The following is a 20,383-nucleotide window of genomic DNA, read 5'->3' as shown; positions in this document are numbered from 1 at the left end:
ATATTTTCTAATCATCTATCCGCAACTTTTCAAGTCATCTATCTGCAACTGTGACACAAGTAAATGATGGAATTGCCCATCTATTGCTGAAATCTACAACACACCATTGGAAATTACTAGTGCGGATTCAGGAGTGGTAGATCTACAACTGAAAAAATTTTTACGTCCGAAATATTCTGGAAAAGACCCGGAGAATTTGGAATTGGAACTCACCATCTCTTTTGTATATTTCAAAACTACTTATGACAGCATTAAAGGGAAACTATTCGTTCAAGCTCAGAGTCACTTTAATATCCCTGACAAGCTTGTAAGACTCACTGCCCATTAGGACTGGGCGATATTAGAAATTATATATCGTGATGCATCGTCAGTTTTGCATCGCGATATAGCGATGTATCACGATATAGTATTTTTGAATTTCATTTACTTATAAGGCACAGAAAGTCAGATTTCTATCAAAACTTCATACTCAGATTGATTTAAATCAATTTATAAATTTCAAGATATATATGTTTTGCTTAAGAAATAAATTGACTACAATGTACAAATTGAATAATACAATGTATAAATTGATAAATTAAATGAATTGACTACAATGTACAAATCTTACTTAGTAAATATTTATTGAAATGTTTGTTTAGAAATTCATAATACGCGTAAAACAAAGAGTCAAAAACTTTTATTAAAGCGTTTTTTACAAATTAATATTTTCTTGTACTATTATGCATAAATAATTACATAATTATTAAGTTCGATCGTAATGTTCAATTTCTAAATGAAACGTTAAAAATTATTTGTATGTTTAAAACAAAGTGCTAAATAAATTTTAGAAAAAGAAACGCTTTTAAAACACTATTTTTTATTTCAGTTAATTTATTTCATTTCAGTTATTATAGTTCTATTATAGTTCATTTATGTCACACTAGAGCTGCACAATGGGCTATTGGCGACGGTCTGGGAAACATCCCTGAGGATGATCCGAAGACATGCCATCACAATTTTGATCCTCTGCAGATGGGATGGCACCCCCGTTTCGGTAGCTCGACGACCTGCACGCGAAGTCGAGCACTTTACGGTAGGACAGTTTAACGAGGACGAATACCGCACACCCTCGGTCCCTACGCAGACTGATCCAAGTGGTCACTCACCCGTACACTGACCGCAGCCAGTCATGCTTGACTTCGGTGATCTGCAGGGAACCATGTCTTAACGATCAGTCCACTGCGGGACCTTATCATTTCAGATAAATAATTAAATTAAATTAAATAATGACCGAATTATGAACGAAAAACAAAGTAAGATTTAATTTCTTAAAAATAAAAAAATTGTGATATTCGATAATATATTTAGCTAATTAACAAATAATATGAAAAGAATATTTTTTAAAAAAAATTATTATACTCTCTAATAAAACGAAGTGCTAAATGATTTAAAAAAATGAATAAAATACGCAAACCTTTCAAATTTTTTTGTATCAACAAAGTTTATTGACTTACATCCAAATCCAAATGACAAAAATAAATTTTGTTTTAACTTTATTTCTAAAAATAAAAACAACAAGATTTATAAATTTAAAATCAGTAATAAAAACTCATTAAATTAGTAGAAGTTTCATCCAAAAAGTTTTTAATAAATTAAAAGAAAGTAAAAAAATAACCTAACAAATTCAATTCTTTATGGGAGCCTAAATTAGATTGCCGATAATTTTCACATTTAAAAATAAAAAGAAGTTCTTTAAAAAAAAAACTTATCTAATTAATGAAGAAACTCTTCTTTATATATTCTTTTCAATAATAGATTGCCTTCAGAACAAGGTAACATCGGCGATCACGAAGTTAGTCCCACTGAAAATCATCTACAAGAAAAGTCGCGACAACGAAAAAAAAAAAGCTAAGAGGTGCGAAAAGGAACATGCGATATAACGATATGTGTTCTCAAAACTCTGATTCTGATTCTACAGCTCACCAATCAAGGCCATTTCAACATAACGAAACGAACATCGTTTTCCACAGCGCGAGTCGACATCGGAACGTAAGAGAAGAGTCTTATATCGCTATATCGTTCTTATATCCTTGCGTGTCTTATATCGCTATATCGTTTTGCGCTCGTTGTCTTTACTCGACGGCTTAAATCAGATTTCTGATGCATCGCCTTGAATGAAAGTCGCTGTGTCGTCTTGCCGATATATACGTTAAATCGATATGTCTCGATACATCGATTTATAGCCCAGTCCAACTGCCCATACACTAGGTATATGATCATGCAACGAATTAAAATTCAGGGCGATTTTTTTAGAGCCAATGGAAATTAGAGATGGGGTTGGACAGGATGATGCACTGGCATGCTTACTTTTCAACATAACATTAGAAAAAGTCATTCGCGACTCAGAAACTAAATATTTTATAAATGTGTGTAAATTTTTGTACTTGCCGATGATATTGACATCATCGCAAGAGTACCTGCTGATGTGAAACAGGCTTCTCTAGCCCTGAAATAGGAGGCAAGTAAAATACATCTCACAGTCAACCAGGAAAAAACTAAATACATGCAATGCATTAAAGTAATAGACTTTAATACTCACCTGTGGATTGCTACACATAAATTTGCAAAAGTTGACAGCTTTACATATCTGGGCTATGGGCGTAATATTGACAACATCATCAGAAGCGAATTAATGCTGTCAACAGATACTTTTACAGATTAAAAAAGTATCTAAAATCAAACTTAATTAAGAGAAAGACTAAGCTATTAATTTCAAATGCGACAGTGACAAAATGACACAAAAATATTAAAACGCTCTTAGAGTCTGCGAGCGGTGGATGCTAAGAGCTATTTTTGAAGGAATACAAGTTGATGGCTTATGGCACGGCTTATGCTCAAATTTAGAACTTTATCGTGAAAGCAAAGAACCCGACGTCATCAAATACGTAAAACTCCAAGGAATTAAATAGACTGGTCATGTTATTAGAATGAACAAAGAGCATTCAACCCAGAAAATATTTTTGGCCAGCCCTCTGAAACAAGAGCTACTGCCCTACACAATCTCAGATGGGCTGACTGTCTGAAAGGGATCTTGCCATTTTAAAGTAATTATTTAAAAGACCATGGCCAAAGATAGAGAGACCTTGAGGAAAATTCTTGAGAAGGCCAGGGCCCACCCAGGGCTGCCGTACCACTGAAGAAGATGCATAATAAAAAATAGGTTGTTTTATTTTATGCTATAAAATTATAAGTGCTCCCGGATTTTTATAATGCTAAAAGCATTGCTTTGCTTAAGTAAATTACATCTCACAAGACATTACATAGACTTAAATGCTTACGCGTAATTATGAAACGCATAGTTTACGAATATTTTTCTTATAAATATAATGTTTACTACTTGTAATATGTTTGAATATTATAGATATCCTTCCCTGTGGTATGTCTTTACAATATTATGCAGGAAAATCTAATAATAATTTTACTTGTTAAATATCGGCCTGTAATATTATTACGTATATATATAAATATATATTTCTTCAAATATAGATTATAATGCTACATTATGTTAAAACATTATTTTTATTTTTTCCTGTGACATACCTCAGTAATATTTTAAGCAAAACAGTCTATTCTTTCAATACAGAATCAGCCATCTTGATAATCTCGATAAAAGTTTCATGAGAAAATGTACTAAGGCATTCTTCAAAAGACAACCATTTTCCCTCAATAAACCCCTCCTCATCGTTCAACTTCAACTCATTTGGTTCTTCAACGTTAAAAAGATACCAAAATACTGTCTTCTTGTACATTTTATCACTTTCTGTGTAGGAATAACACTGCTTACAAATAAAATCAATTAATGTTAGTGTCTGCAATCCTACTTCTTCGGAAATCTCTCGTTTAGCTGCTTCTAAAGACGTTTCAGTTCCCTCCAATCGACCTTTAGGGGACACCCACTGCAGATCCATATTAAATCGTTTCTGGAGAACAGCTAAATAATGCACAATGCCATCGATTCTGCGAACAAGGATACCTCCAGCAGATTGGTAAATTTTTTGATAGGATATATCTTCTAAACAACCGTTTGTATCTTGCGTGCATTTCAGTATCATTTCAAGCTGCTGTTCTGCTATTGGATATTGGCAATATGGGCATGATTGGCTTCCAGTTTTGGCGTTATTATCATACAAACAGACTTTGCAAACATCGTGGTTGCAGTTGCCTAAATTCATGATAAAAGATGGCGTTGTGTAGCTCTTACTGCATGAAATGCAGATTTTTGAACTGTCTTCAATTTCATTCGACATTTTATTTCACTTATAATTTCTTTCCTGGAATTGTAGCTTCAATATTTAAGTGGGTAAAATCAAATTTTACGAATGTCAATTTTTTAATAATGAAATATGTTGCTAGCTGACACTTTTTTGACGCAAGCAATCACACCAAATGCATATGACTCCATTCACAGCCAGGCTAGGACTCTGGTTATAAATGCAGGCTGAAAGACTAGGCTAGAAGAAATCCAGGCTGCAAAGGAAATGAACATGAATATAATATTTGTTGCATGCATTTTAACACATTAAATTAGAATTTTTACTCTGAAATTTTTAAATGTAATCATATTATAACAAAATTTAGACACCTTATTATACCCATTCATATTACTATGCATCTTTAAATGCATACGTTATTATTATTATTTTTTTTTACAATATCTAGAATTAAGCGAAATATTTCGCTTTGATTTACTCTGTAGTTTCTGTAGTCAGTTTTTAATTATAATTTTTAACATACTTTTTAACTCTTAGACAACATAAAATTCTCATTATCAGTATCGGATGCATCACTATTGAGATTCAACAGAAGAAAGTCGCAATTAAAATAAGCAATGACTAGTTTAATCTTATAAACAAAAAACTTTAAAATTTTATCTATGCAGGTTGTACGAGAGCTTAATATTAAAAAAAAATTGGATTCTTGTTATTTTTACCTAGTTAAAATTTCATCAGAAAAACTAACGAATGTACTTAATAGTAATTCACATTTTAACAGTAATGCTGAAAAAGAAAAAAAAATTAAAAAAGAAAATTCTGATTCCATGTTTTGTTTCTCAGATTGTATTTAATTACAAATTACTATATTAGGCATATTAAAATGAAAACAGCGTGAATAAAGAAAAAATCAAGCACAGAAATAGACATATAGTTTCGGTTTTCTAGACAAGAGCCTCCTTCAGTGTCTAAACACCAAATAACATAATATCATCCGTTTAAACACCTTTTGGAGTTAAGATAGAGGAAAGTTTTTGTCTCTAGAGAAGCGAAATAGTATGCTTATTTCTGCACATGATTTATGCTTTATTCACGTTGTTTTTCATTTTAGTCAATGCGGCACAAGTATACCCTTAACCTTTTAGGTCGTATTGATATAGATTTTTAAAAAAATTATAAATTCTTATTGGTATCAATCCTGATTGTTAATTGTCACTTAATGTAATGTGACATTTTAATTTCTAATTTCACCTAAGCCTTTAATTTTTCTTTAAACGTTTTCCTTTTTTTTCAATTTAGCAATTTTAACTTTCTTGTTGACCTTTCTCGTGGTCATTGCGGTCTTCGCACTTCCTGTGGGGAAAGTCAACCAACCCCTCTATTCACGCCTTTCTTTTCTTCTTTTAATTTCAGGGGGGCTAACTAACCAATCTCTTTCCTTTAAATTTCACACTCTCCGCCTCTTTAAATTTAATTGGCCGTAATTTTTCTGGTCCTATACCAGTTAAGGAATTTTTAAGTGACTTTTCATTCTTTTCTTGTGCTTCCTTCTAGCTGGTTCTTTTTATTTTTTCTTGAGATGCGGACTTCGGTCCGTATCGAGGGATTTCTTTTGAATCCATAACTACAATCAACTTCTGTAAATTTAAAATCAACATTTTATACCTTCAATTTTCCTCAACATAAAAGAAAAACCTTCTCGATTTTAAGCTTTTCTTTCCATATTTATTTTAACGATTAAATTACTCGTTTTCTCATATGTTAACTTTATGCAAGACGCCTTGGTTTCTTTAAATTCTCTTGTCACCCATTTCTTGTTAAAAGATTTGTTTTTTTTTTTTTTGTGCCACAAAATGCGTTGGAACTATATTGTTTGTTTGTTACGAAATAACAAAATAAGTTGTTTTACGAAATAATGTTTTACAAAACGTTTTATGAAAATAAATGTTCAGCTGAATAGAGTGATTTGTGTGATTATTTTTAGTCTGTATCTGCTGTTAGTTATCTCTTTTTTCCTCCTGTGTGTGGTGAGTACCCTTTTGATTGTTTTGGGCATGCCTTCTATTATTATATTGGAAACATCAGCTTATTCCATTTATCTTAAATGTTAAATTGTATCTGGATATAGCATGACTTTATCGTTTTTATCTTTAATATCTAACTTATTTTAGTTTCGCCCTTTTTCCAAATTTGGTGATACCAATTTCATCCAATTTGTTCAAACCTCACGCTTTGTGACCCTTTGAACCTATTGGGTTATTGTTATCCCACAATTGCATTGTACTACCACTTTCATTAACGATCCCGCTCCCCTTAATTTATTTTATTTACCTTTTATATATTTCGGAATTAACTTGTTTATCATGACATTTCAATCATTTAACTATTTTCAATCATGACTATATCCAAATACACATACAAACCCATTTATAAGTACATATGCAAATGGATGCCAACCCACCATCTTTATTTTCAATACATAAATAACTTTATACGCATCCAAATATTCATTATTAAACTCTTACAATAATCAAAAACAATAATTGCTCAACATTTTAAACAAGTGTACTTATTTAATATTTCAAAACATCCGTTCATCATCTGTTTAAACACAATTTGGAGTTACGACAGAGGGAAGTTTTTGTCTAGAGAGGCGAAATAGTATGCTTATTTCTGCACATGATTTATACTTTATTCACGTTGTTTTTCACTTTAGTCTATGCAGAACAAAGTATACGCTAACCCAGTGGTCGGCAAAGTGCGGTTCCAGAGCCGCATGTGGCTCTTTCGCTCCAAAAGTGTGGCTCTGACACAAATATCCACGGAAGGCGCAATAATATTTTCATTTAAAAAAAAACTTGGTAAGAAAAAAATTACATCTTATTTTGATAAATTAAAATCCTCTTAATGCTACGATAACCGAGTTGAAATTTCCCTCTTGAAATTGACATTGGTAGCTTTGAAATACAATTGCTGGATTTAAAAAACAAGGAGATATGACACTCTAAATTCGAACGTCTTTGTGTTGTATTGGAAATATTGGAGAAGAAAAAAGATAATCTTAGTACGCAACACAAGTGGTCTGCTTTGAATGACCTGGAGAAGGAAGACATGATCAATTTCAACGCTTGGAATAGTATTCCTGACTCTTACGATCAGCTGAAAAAGCTCGCGTTCGCTGTTCTTTCCCTTTTCAGTTCTACATATATATGCGAACAATCTTTTTCAAGCATGAACATTATCAAGAGTAAACTGAGAAGTCGTCTTATTGATGAGAACTTGGAAGCATGTATAACATACAAACCTGACTTACTCAAACTTTCCAAGGAGATGCAAGCACATTGTTCGCATTAATAAATATTTATTAAGTATGAAATTTAGTTTTATTTAGTGTACTACTTATTTAGTGTAATAAAAGTTTACTAAACAAGCAGATTTGGCTCCCAATATTTTTAAAAATTGTTGTAATGTTCATATTTTGCTCTTTGGCTAACAAGTTTGCCGACCACTGCGCTAACCTTTTAGCTAGTAAAGATATAGATTGAAAAAATTACAAATTCTTATCGGGGTATCAATCCTGATTGATAATCATAAACAACAATTGCTCAACAATTTTAACAAGTGTTATAATGACACTTGTTATAATAAGTATACTTATTTAAAAAATTTTTTATAAATTAAATATTTTAGACGAATGCAAACCTTATATTGTTCTGTAACAGATGGTTGGGGGGAAGGGAAATTCATTATTTTTGCAATTTTACTAGAAGGCTTTATTCTCTACTCGCTCCTGTTATTTATCCTCATTCATCGTTTTTTTCTTCTTCTTAAAATGCCATATTTTACATAAAAACATTTTGTTTATAAAATATATAATTAATATAATTTTAAATAAGAAAGTTTTATTAATATGTTAATCACAATGAAATGCGAAATGAACGATTTCCTGAATTTTAAATATTAATTAACTACAGAAAAAAAAAGCTTAAGTTTAGGAATACATAGTGTGCAATACTAATACCATATGAGAAGAAATAAATGATAAATAATTTTTCTCGTTAGCGAGACTGTTATAATTATAAAAGTTTAATCAAAAAATAATTTATCTCTCTCGTGAATTGATTTTTTATTTTTACATATTTGAACTTAGATGCTAAGATTTATATCAGGCAACAATATTTCATTCTTTTTATTTTTCTTCTGTGACTGTTGATTTTAACTTAACTGTCAGCTTATGAAATAAAATTCTTGGGGGAGATAAATAAATTTTCCTAAATAATAAACAAAGATTCTTTAAGTCAAAATGAGTGAGAAAAAACTCGTGAAAAAAAGACTTTAGAATTGCAATAAGTTTTAAACAAATTTAAATTTTCAAAAGAAAAAGATCAAGTTAAGATCACAAATAAATATGGCCCCTTTCAGTACGTTAACATTTAACTCTATGATTGAATTTTACTGGTTCTAATGGCCATAATGGTATCTTTTACTACAAGTTTAACAGTAAATAATTCTAAAAATAATTTTTAAAAAATTATTTCATTTTTTTAATTCCATCTTACTTTCTGTACATTTTCCCACACATTTTCGTTATTTTAGGTTTTAATGTTTTTGAGCAGAAAAAAACAAAATGAAACATAAAGTTGAACAGTGGAAAATGCTGCGGTTCTTACGATTTTTTAAATTACAGTGAAACAAAATTCAAGAATTCTTTAAAGAGAAAATATAAACTTTTCCCCAAAAAAGTTTCAAGCATAATTAATATACAATGCATTGACGTTATATATATATATATATATATATATATATATATATATATATATATATATATATATATATATATATATATATATATATATATATATATATATATATATATATATATAGAGAGAGAGAGAGAGAGAGAGAGAGAGAGAGAGAGAGAGAGAGAGAGAGATAATGGTGGCTACCAACTTTCTATGTTTTCTGTAAAAAATTATTCTGGTGGTAGTTATGTTTATGTTTTAATCTATTAATCTTCATTCATTTAAACTTATTTTCTAAACCACTACAAATAAAAGATTTAAAAGTTCATATGCAATACCACTTTGTTTCAGCTCTATTGTGGTGAGGCATTTAAAATGCTGGAAAAATTATCAAAAATTCCGAAAGTTTTCGTTTTTAAATGACTACCACTGTATGAAATATTTTGCAAAAAGCGTAGTATGTGGCAAGCCAGTATATATAATATATATATATATATAGATAAATGAAAAACTAGAAACTAAACATTGATTTTAAGTAAATGTATGTACTTACATAAGTAATTTTATCTTAAAGAATTATTACGTGAGAAGTAGAGAACAAGAAAACTTTATCAGCAGTCCAAAATAATCTATCCATATCAAGTTGAAGACTCAATTCAATGATTTATCAGCAAGGAGGGAAAACGAAAAATTCTGACGAAATTGACTTATTAATCAAACTTTCATCGATACGTATTCTATGTTGTTTAATAATTTATACAAGTGACGCAAGAGTAAAGTGATTGCAGAATGCATTACTTAGTGTCAATACCGGCAATAATACTGTAAATTTAATTCAACATCGTCTCTCTTAATAGAATTGATTTTTTCAATAGAATTTTAATGTGTTCCCACGAATTATCAATTATTAGTTTTGAAAGAATATTTCTTCTATTTTATTTAAGCAAAAATAGATTATTAACAACCTGAAAATTATTTAAGAAATTAACTTTTTTCAATCAAAACAATTTAAGTACATCTTACAGATAATTTTGTTTATTTCAATTATCATTTTAATAATTAGTAGACTTAGCTTTTGATTCCTTTATTTTATTTTCAGACATTTAATTAACTGTGTCATTCGTTTATAAGTCACTGTGAGTCAAGATAGAAATTAGAAACTCAATTATTAATAACTTGAATATTATTGAAGAAATTAACTTTTTCCATACAAAGAAATTTTTGTATGTATTTCTTTATAGTAATTTTATTTATTTTAATATTTTATAGGCTTGGTTTTTGATTACTCTATTTACTTAATTTTAAAGAATTAATTAACTGTTTTATACGATTATAAGCCAAACAGGACAGAGAATCGAAACTAAATTGTAAATAGCCAGAATTTTAATGATTCATTAAGTTATGATTAAGTTATGTATTGCATAAAATTATTTTTTATTACTTTATTTACTTATTTTCAGATAATTAATTAACTGTTTTACACGTTTATAAGTCACTGCGAGAATTGTAGCTCAGTTGTTAAAAAATCTAAATATTATTGAAGAAATTAACTTTTTTCATTCAAAAAATTTATGTATTTCGTAAAACTAATTTTATTTTAATGTTTTGTAGGCTTAGTGTAGGCTTTTGATTACTTTGTTTACTTATTTTCAATTATTTAATTAACTGTTTTATATCAAGAGAGAGAATCTTAACTCTGAATGAGAATAACAAATTCTCATTTAATAGCAGGAAATATTTTTAACCAACCTCTCTGTCTTTTTAATGTAAATTTTTAAACAGCATTCAGAATTCATTTTTATTCAGAATTCGTTTCTGATATGTTCCATAAGCATAATGTAACATATCAAGCTATATTAAGAAAACAGTTCTTTATATATAAAAAAACAACTTTATTTCACAACAATAAATGCAGTAACAAAATTAAAAAATAAACCTCTAATTCCAAAAACAAAAACTATCTTCTCAAAAATCAACAGCTCGCTCAGATGTTCCATCAGCAAAAAAAAATTGCTCTTATATTTTATCTCGTTATATGTTTTGTTTCTTTTATTCATGCTTTTGTTAACCGGATATTTTGACTTTATAATGACACAAATGGCTACGGTGCTGGTTAATTAACACCAAAATTCTGCAGCATTTATTGAAGTTGATAAGACCGATATATGCTGAGAAACGTTTTAAAACTTTTCCTCAAAAAATAAACCCCTAATTATTACTAGTTACCCCTAGCATGTTAAAAAAAAAAATCAGATCCACCAATAAAATTGATTTTAACCACTACGTATTCACGAATCTTGTCAACAGTCCTAAGATGTTGTTTTTTTTTCTATTTTTCATAAACCTCATCAATTGTCCTCCATAGGTTAGCTACACAATAATAAGCTATTTTGAACAATTATTTATACAATGAGTATACAATAAAGAAAAGCATATCGGTGAATAAACCAACAGGATTAATTGTGAGTGAAATATCAGGTGAATCACTAATTTGTTGTATTACTCATTAAACAAATCGGTATACAATTAAAAAGAAATTCGTAAATCTATAACTAATTAACTACAGCAATTAATCTTTTAACATTAAGCTAACAATTTTTTGCTAAATTTATTTAAAACCCCCCTTTATTGACTGAGATGCTACTTTCAATAGCACAATATGACGTCTTATAAATTATTTTTATAAGAAGTCATATTATTACTATTTTCTAATAGCCATATAGTAAGAAATAGTTTTTTCACATTTTGGAAGTCACCAATATTCAATAAATTAATGAAAAAATGAAGAAAAAAATTGAAAATAAGTCTTCAAAAGTTTATTAGAAAATAAAAATTTTTTTATTGTATGTGTGTATAGTGAGTGACATTTTGTTCCCTGTGTATCTTAACATAGGTTTTTATTGAATTTAAAAGATTGATTGAGTTTAGAAATTAAAACATTTCATCAAATAATTGATTTTAAAATTAAGTAAACAAGTTTGAAAACCTGACCCCATTTTTATTCTTTTATCATACCACAAATAAAAATATAAATAAACAGGGGCACAGTGTGAAAAAAAGTGAACACCAGAAATAACATTTGATATAACGAGATGATTTCATGCTCTAGGATTCAATCTTTATATTTCAAAGGCCAAACCTGAAAGATGTTAATTAATTGGCAAGTCAATATTTTAAGTTACACAAAAGCACCTTCTCTTCAATGGATTTGGATTTCTGAACCTCAAAATATGGGGGATAGCAGCTATTTGGAAACTATGGTCCCAACAGTTTGGTTAGTAAAGCAGTTGAAAGTTTCAACTCCTTAATGTTAATTTCACTTCTTACATATTTTACCATACCTGGAGAATGTTTTAAGTAAATCAAAAAAAACTTGCGTACAATTGTAAAACTAGCTTGTCCAAAAATCTCTCAAAATTTTTTCTAAATATTTATTTATTTAATAATAGTAAAAAAATGGAATTTTAAAGCATATTAATTTTAAAATTATTTTAAAGAATATAATAGAAACATACAAAATTTGGACGAAATCAGCAGAATTAAATTATAAAAAAGTTTATATTTAAAATTTAATTTCTCAAAAATATTTGACCAAGATTGTCCAAATTTTAAACATTGCTATTTAAAGTTATATTCTTTAAAATGATATAAAAGATTGTAGATCTTACAAATCACACATTTTTCCGTTTATCTAAAAATAAAATAGTAAAAAAACAATAAATATTAAAAATGATTTTTTTGCATGGAATTATCTTTGGTTATGTTTTTCATCACCAATTATTTTCTTTTGTTCTGTGCACAGAAGATGATGTTCCATTATATCATCGAAACACTGGTTACTATCTTTACTATCACCAAAACAAAGTATTTATACTTCACAAGAAAGTTACACATAACTCTGCAAATTGCCAGTTTATGACAGGTTACAAATTAAAATGCAAGTAAAAGAGTTTTTATTTAATATATTACAAGGACAAATAAAGTTACATAATAAAAATTTGTTACAATACCAATTTACATAATTTTAAGTCCATGATACACAACCATAATATATTGAGTGTAATCTTGAACTAAATGGTAGTTTGCAGGCAGATAAAAGCCAGATCAAAAAAGTATGCCTCCTCCTCCATATTCCAGTCTCTAAAAATAAATTTAACTTATTAATTTAACCACAAATTTTTTTTAATAAAAATAGTATTACATTTTGCACAATTAAAAAAAATAATGAGAAAGAGTGTTGTACCTTGGACAATTTTAACTTTTTTATTTATTTATTTATTATTAAAGACCAGTAAAAAAAATCAAGAGATATTTTTTTCCATTTTTTGCCAATTTTGGTCAACGGGCTTCAGGTTCTGTATCCATCCTTACAATACACTATAGATAGAAATCTTATACTGTTGCCCCAAAGCAAAAAATAATAATTTCTCATTTTTTACTATTTTTGATTTTTCTCGCCATTACATAATTAATACTTATTAATAGGTATTACAACACAATTAAACAATTTGTGAATCCATGAATATTTTAACAGTGATTCAGCTGTTTACCAAAATCTTTATCTCAAAATTTAAATTTCTTGTGGTATAACCTTTTTTCTTAAGATGACAGAACAGAGGATTTGAAATATATTAAATGGCACCCTAAATTATGAAGTATCTATAATAATAAAAGAAAGTGTTTGAGTGCATCTTTCATAAAACTCTAGTCACATGACTGAAACGAGTTTCTAAGTATCTAAATAAGCTAAGTCAACAGGATTAAAAACAAATAATAGTTGTGCTACAAATTATAAGTATGTTAAAAAAATAGTGTAGATGTGGTAAGTCTGGACTATCACAGGTTAACTGAGATCAATTAACTGTAGAAAAAAAATAGAGAAAAGAATAACTCCAGACCCATTTGTGCTAAGAGCAAAAAATTTATGCCTATGATTCTAAAAATAGTTTAAAATGTTTTTATTAGTTTTAGAATTGTAGAAAGTTAAAACTGATTTTTTGTAATTTCAACACCATCTTTGTAAATAGAAATTTAGTACCTTCAAAGGAAGCATCTTAGAATTTTCCCCATTATAAACTCTTAACTTTTTCCTTCTAAGCAACTTTTTTAATTTTTGGACAAAATATTTTACAATCATTTAGCATTGCTTATTACTTGGTTTTAATAAATTAAATGTTTCAAACTCGTGACATATTTATTTTAATTATTTATTTATGATAAGAAAGTGCTTCAATTTCTTTTAATATGAATATTACTGATTTTCATTTAAATTAAAATGTTTTAGCTGCTTATTTCTACAATAATTTAAGCATGATAAAGCATTATCTTCATTAATTAAATAAAAATGTTATTTTTGAGATATATAAAGGTACATTAACAGTAGAAGAATGTTGAGGGTTGTACCTTTGATAATTTTATGTTGCAACACCATTTTTTTCCCTTTTTTTTTATAAAATTAGACAACAAACGTTTGGCAATAACAATGTCATAAGGAGAATGGTACGAATAATTAAAGTAATATAATATTAGTACAGAAATATAGCACTTAAGCACTAATTTTATTTTTTAAACATTTCACGCCATTTTCTAATAAAATTAGACAGCAAACATTTTAGAGTACCAATGTCATATTGGAAATGGTACACATAATTAAAATAATACAATGTATAGCACGTAAAATATTTCGTTTTAAGAAAAAGAAAAATAGTTTAGTTTATGTCTGTGCACATTTTGAAATGCTGAAAAAAAAGGCTAATTAAGTATTATAAATTAAACAAATATATGTAACTTAGAAAAAACATTAAAAAAATAAATGCAGGAACATTTTTAAAACAATTTAAAGAAAAATTATATGTATGAAAATAAATTCAAGCTCACTTCTTGTGGTTGAACAAAATCTAGCCAATCAGATGCATATGTTGGAAGCAAACCCATTGATTGACATTTGTAGAGGGCTAATGCTAAGCAAACCAGATTTCCAAATAAATACACAGCTTTTTGAAGCAGAGCTTGACCACCTTCAATTAGCTTAAAAGCTGAAAACAGAAACTAATGTATGAAATGTATATAAATTTACAACTTATTTCAACACAAGTTATTACATATAAGTAGAATTACAAGCAGATCAGAAAATTGATACTTAAAAAATATGGGGGGAATACACTTTTAAAAAAGCTGATACAAAATAAAATAAACTGATCACAGAAAAATAAAATCAAACTAAGCCAAAGTAGATAATTACTAATATTGCCACCGTAATCATAAGACTATGTTTTTGTATACTACGATCTAACATTTTTCAAATAAGAGATAAAAAATAAACAAAACTTTAAACATGAATATCTAAATTAAAAATTTTTCAAAATGATATTGCATAAGGCTTAAAAATTTTACAGAACAAAATTTTTAAGAATAACTTAAAGAGAATTTAAAGTTCAAATAATAAGAAATTAACAAAGAATTGTAAGTCACAAAGAGAGAATGAATTTTGAAATCTAGCAACAAATGAACAAAAATCTTAATCAGCATAAAAGAAATAGCCACTAACAAGTGTATGTAGAAACCAATTACAAATTGAAAGGAATAAAAAAAGATAAAAAAAATTGAAAGGGATAAAAAAAGGAATAAGTTAAAAGAGCAAGAAAAATAAATACAAAATATCAAATGTAAAAAAATTTTAGTTTATTGTATAACAACCTGAAAAAACAACTTAAATCCTAAGTAATGATAAGTAATATACAGACAACGAAACTACTTGAAACCTTTTAAATTATGAATACAAAAAAATATATATCTTACTTGACTGAATAGTAAGGAGAGCCTTAACTAAACGAATAAACAGCATTCCAATCATCATTATTGGAAAAATTGATATGGAATTTCCAGCCATATACATGATGAATATATTCATTGGCACTTGTTTTAGTGGAGCAAGTGCAATATCCCATGATTTCTTAAAAAGAAATATGAACCATATATTAATTTATAGCGTTTAAAAATAATGCACATTCGATGAATATCTATCAAGAGGCGTATTATATCATTTTATGTGAAATATAATTTTAAAAAAATCACATAAAATTGTATGTTAAATAGCTTTTGCAATAGCTAATTTTCTAATCAAAATATTTATTATCAATGTTTATAAAATAAATTAATAATAATATTAATAAAAAAAATCACAATATCAAATCACTTCTAAAAGAAATATAGTTTGGAAACTACTTAAAAAAATTTTAATAATTTATTTTGGAATTAGTGCCATACTAAATATATCGGAATTCAAAAATTCAATCGAACTTCAATAATTGGACACCCTTTAAAATGTTAAAAAAAAAAGCATAATTAGATAGTTAAAGGCTTTCTGCATTAGATAAATTTTTTAAGAGTAAGAACATGAAACAATGAATAAAACTATTAAATTAAACTTATAAACAGCATAAAGAGAAATAGCATGAAAATTTTTCTTCATATCATGTCTGTGAAATGACAATAAAAAATCAAAATATAACAAAGATATTCTATTAAATGTGACTTTACAATAAATAAATATAATAATAAAATTTTATGTGAAATATGCTCCTGGAAATAAGGAATCTGATTGACATGATAAGGTATAAATTTAGATTCTTTGTTTAATTTAAAACTACCTTCTAGGAATGATACGTAAATTTTTGAAAGTGATAAATTGCATACTTCTAAATTATTTAAATGCATAGATTAAAAGTCTAAATCAAAAATTGTTAACAATGATAATCAAATCAAATATACATCAACTAGTTAAAAATGTAAGAAAATATATTAAAAAAGAATCGTTCAAAAAATAAATATAGAAAAATAAATAAAATGATAGAGTTAAAGGAGGAATAATCTATGGATAAAATTATTCTAAAGTTACACTTAAGAAACACATTAAATTATTGTTTAATGCACTATAACTGATATTTATTTAATGCACAATATAACCTTTTCCAAATTTGATACAAATAATTTAAGATTGTCGCTAATCAATATACCATGTCATCGAATACTGATCAAATGCCAAAAAAAAAAAAAAAATAGCTGATTCAAAATATTTCATTACTTTAACTATTAAGCTTGCATCTGTTTCTTTACTAGCTTCAGCATGAACTTGACCTAATGAAGCACTATACCCAGGAGGTGCAGGTAATTCAGCTTGCCTTTCTGATTTTCTGCAATGAGTATAAAAAACAATTAATAGTTTAAAATATCATGCTCTAGATCAGCAGTTCCTAAATGATGTTTCACCGAGCCTTAGGGTTCGATGAAGAAGTTTCAAAAGCGAGTAACATTTTGTGTAAAGAATAATTTTTTAAACTTCTCATTATATTTTGATGCAACCTGTAATTCATAATTTATTTACTTTCTCAGTTGCCTTTATGAAATTATTTCATGTATAATGCCAATAAGATAGAAATTGCAATTTTTAAAAAAAAAAAAGATGACATTTCTAATGTATAGAACAAATTAAGAGCATTTATAAAATATTGCATAAGTATTCCCTATAGCGGTTTTCAAATCAAAATAAAATAACTTAACTCTTTAAAAAGAAATATGCTTCCTGAATAACCATTTTCAACATTTATAGCAGTTTTTTTAGTCTCATTTTGAAACGAACCATAAGTTGGACTATTTTATTTGTTTTCAGCTTTTATATATGCACTAAAAACAAATTCATAGCCAGGCTAAATACAGCACAAGGGCTGCAAATTAATTGTTAGACATAAAACTTTATATAAAATTATTAATTATAAAGCTATGAAAAATCTATAATTAATATTTTAAAAGAATTGTAATCTTTTATAGGTTGCTCACAATTGCTTTATAAACTTTATTTATTAAGTCAGGGTTCGGCCAAAAGCAATTGATTATTTAGGGTTCCATAGTCGAAAAAATTGGGAATCGCTATTCTAGATTACCAAGAACAAATAAGAAGAAAAAAGTTTAATTAAAAATCTAATTAAAATAGAAAAATTTTTATTAATAAAAATTAAATTAAAAGCAAAAATTAAATTTGACACTGACTTTAATTAGATAAATAACTATCCTATATTACCAAGAATATAGAATAAATTATTAAAAAAAGGTTTAATTAAAAATTGAATAGAAAAAAAAAAAAAAAACATGTTAACAATAAAAGTCAAATTATGTTTATTGCCACTTAGTTTAATTTAAAAGAGCTGTCTTAAACTAGAATCTAAAAAACATGAAAAATTGTAATAACTGCAAAAAAAATTATTGAAAATTAATGTGTGGAAAAGTGATTACAAAAATAGGAAATTTGTTAGCCATAACATTTCATTAATTACATCTGAATAAAAAAAATTAAAAAAAAAAAAAAACATGAGGAAATAGTTAAAAAACAGCACACAGCTGCAAAAAAAAAAAAAGACCCATAAATTACAAAACGATCTAAATTGAGCAAGTCAAAAAGTTACTAAGTTAAATCCAAAAACTCCCTTGTCGTAATAACATCATGTAAAATTGATCAGAATAAGAAAAAATATGTGGAAATTTCTGAAAACCTATCGGAAAACGGCAGACTCATTACAAATCAAATGCGTCACTAAGTGATAATTCAAATCGAAAGTCATGCGTCATAATAACATATTAAAATATTGGAGTTTGAAAAAACCATGTGTAAAGGAAAGAAAATATGATAAATAACAGTCGAGAAAACTGTCAATGAACGATGTCGATTATGATGGAATCGTTACAAATTGAACACCATAAAAAGTGACAACTCAAATTTTACCATCGTATTACATTTACAAAAATATCAGAAAATATAAAAACCATGTGCAAAGGACCCAAAAAAAAAAATTAAAATAACTACCGAAAAGAGCAATAGGATTATCTTGAAAGTTTGTGCGATATACATTATCTAGTATTACAAAATCGATGTGAACTTTCAGAACCACATATTATCTGACTACGTGAAATTACAATAGAATTGTTACAAATCGAACATCGTAATAGCCCTGCATTAAAAAGATTAGAATTTGTAACTCCGGATAAAAGAGATCGATAAAATGATAAATGACGTCGAAAAATATATCATAAAACAAAGAAATTACGATAGAATCGTCACCAATTAAATGCATCTAAATGTGATGATTAAGATTCGAATATCGTAATAACAACATATTAAATATATCAGAATTTAAAAACCATGTAAAAGGGCTGAAAAAAATTATAAATGACCTGCGGGAAAATCCATCATCAAACACCATGAAATTGCAATAGAATCGTCATGATTCGCGATCACATCAAAAAGCAATGATGCAAATTTTGAACTAGCATCTCATAACTATATCGTATTAAAAATATTGAAATTTGTAAAACCATGAGAAAAGGGGCAAAAAAGCAATACTTAGTTCCTGAAAAAAATATCAAATGTGAAATTAGAATGGAATCATCGTGAATGAAACGTTTAAAAGAAGTATTAGCTTAAGTTAATGTGCACATGTCGCAATAATGTATTATATATATCGGAATTTGAAAAATCATAGGGAAATGGTCAATAATTGATTAATTACAACCGAAAAACGATTTACTACTCTCGAAAAAAAAAATTTGAAAGCCTCGTGGATTTACAAAAAAAAAAAAAAAAATATGCATATGGACCTTATTTTAACTTTAATATATGGGGCACATAATCAGTTTTAAAGCCTATGTAGGATGTAATTTATAATTCAAAGGACAAACGGGGTGGCTGGTTTGCCCTGAAAACCCCACCTAGGATGAACCCTGACTTTAAGATAAATAATTCTTAAATTATCAAGAATTAAATAATTTTTTTTCAACCATGAAGAAATATATTATTATTATCAATTTTGTTCTCATTTAAACATATTTTGATCCACCATGCTGACAAACGTTTGCGATAACCTCGAGCCAGAATTTTAATACGTGGTTCGGCTTTCATAATTGGCTGGCATATGAATTATTAGATCTATGTCTATTGTTTATAGTAACTACACAGCTGCAAAATAAATATTCATATAATTGTTCAGTTGAATTACATTGGGAAAGAATAATTTGTTCATTAACAATAAAAGAATTCAATAACAAGCAGATTAGGATTAGAAAATTAGCGCCTACCTAATCTATTAAACAGATTAGGTAAGCGCTTCGCTTCTAAACAGCATGCACACAATATTGATAATAATGAAGCACCATATCAATTAGATCAAGAATTATTTTACCGAGTTGCAAAAGAAAAACACCATTTATGACGCTTCACAGCAAGTCTATTTGTTACTTGACTAGCCATAATTTTCAATTTCCTGAACGATGTTGACAAAATTCGATGAATCAACAAAGATGAAATCTAAAAGTATTTTGGGAGTTTTGCTTGTAATCTTT

At 27.7% G+C, this 20,383-nt stretch overlaps 1 protein-coding gene and 1 non-coding gene across 2 annotated transcripts; both read right to left on the bottom strand.

Moving 5' to 3' along the window:
• Nucleotides 1-4,427: 4,427 nt before the first annotated feature.
• Nucleotides 4,428-9,639, bottom strand: LOC139424767 (uncharacterized). The gene is made up of 2 exons (XR_015433119.1): nt 9,549-9,639; nt 4,428-4,509 (listed from the first exon to the last, which is right to left on the bottom strand). It is a non-coding gene; the product is annotated as an uncharacterized LOC139424767 (transcript).
• A 3,292-nt stretch (nt 9,640-12,931) lies between these two features.
• On the bottom strand, nt 12,932-20,360 carry EMC4 (ER membrane protein complex subunit 4). Its single transcript, XM_016074920.3, has 5 exons — nt 20,224-20,360; nt 17,079-17,187; nt 15,794-15,947; nt 14,873-15,030; nt 12,932-13,135 (listed from the first exon to the last, which is right to left on the bottom strand). Exons 1-5 carry the CDS (start codon nt 20,289-20,291, stop codon nt 13,100-13,102), a joined length of 525 nt encoding a protein of 174 aa, XP_015930406.1. The 5' UTR covers nt 20,292-20,360; the 3' UTR covers nt 12,932-13,099.
• Between the last annotated feature and the right edge of the window lie 23 nt (nt 20,361-20,383).

Source organism: Parasteatoda tepidariorum, chromosome 4 (genome assembly GCF_982258835.1).
Source record: "Parasteatoda tepidariorum strain Cologne lab strain chromosome 4, Ptep-v5.0, whole genome shotgun sequence".
Classification (NCBI taxonomy): Eukaryota; Metazoa; Arthropoda; class Arachnida; order Araneae; family Theridiidae; genus Parasteatoda; species Parasteatoda tepidariorum.
Note: the sequence above shows the minus strand (reverse complement) of the source record. Positions and strands in the feature narration are given on the sequence as shown.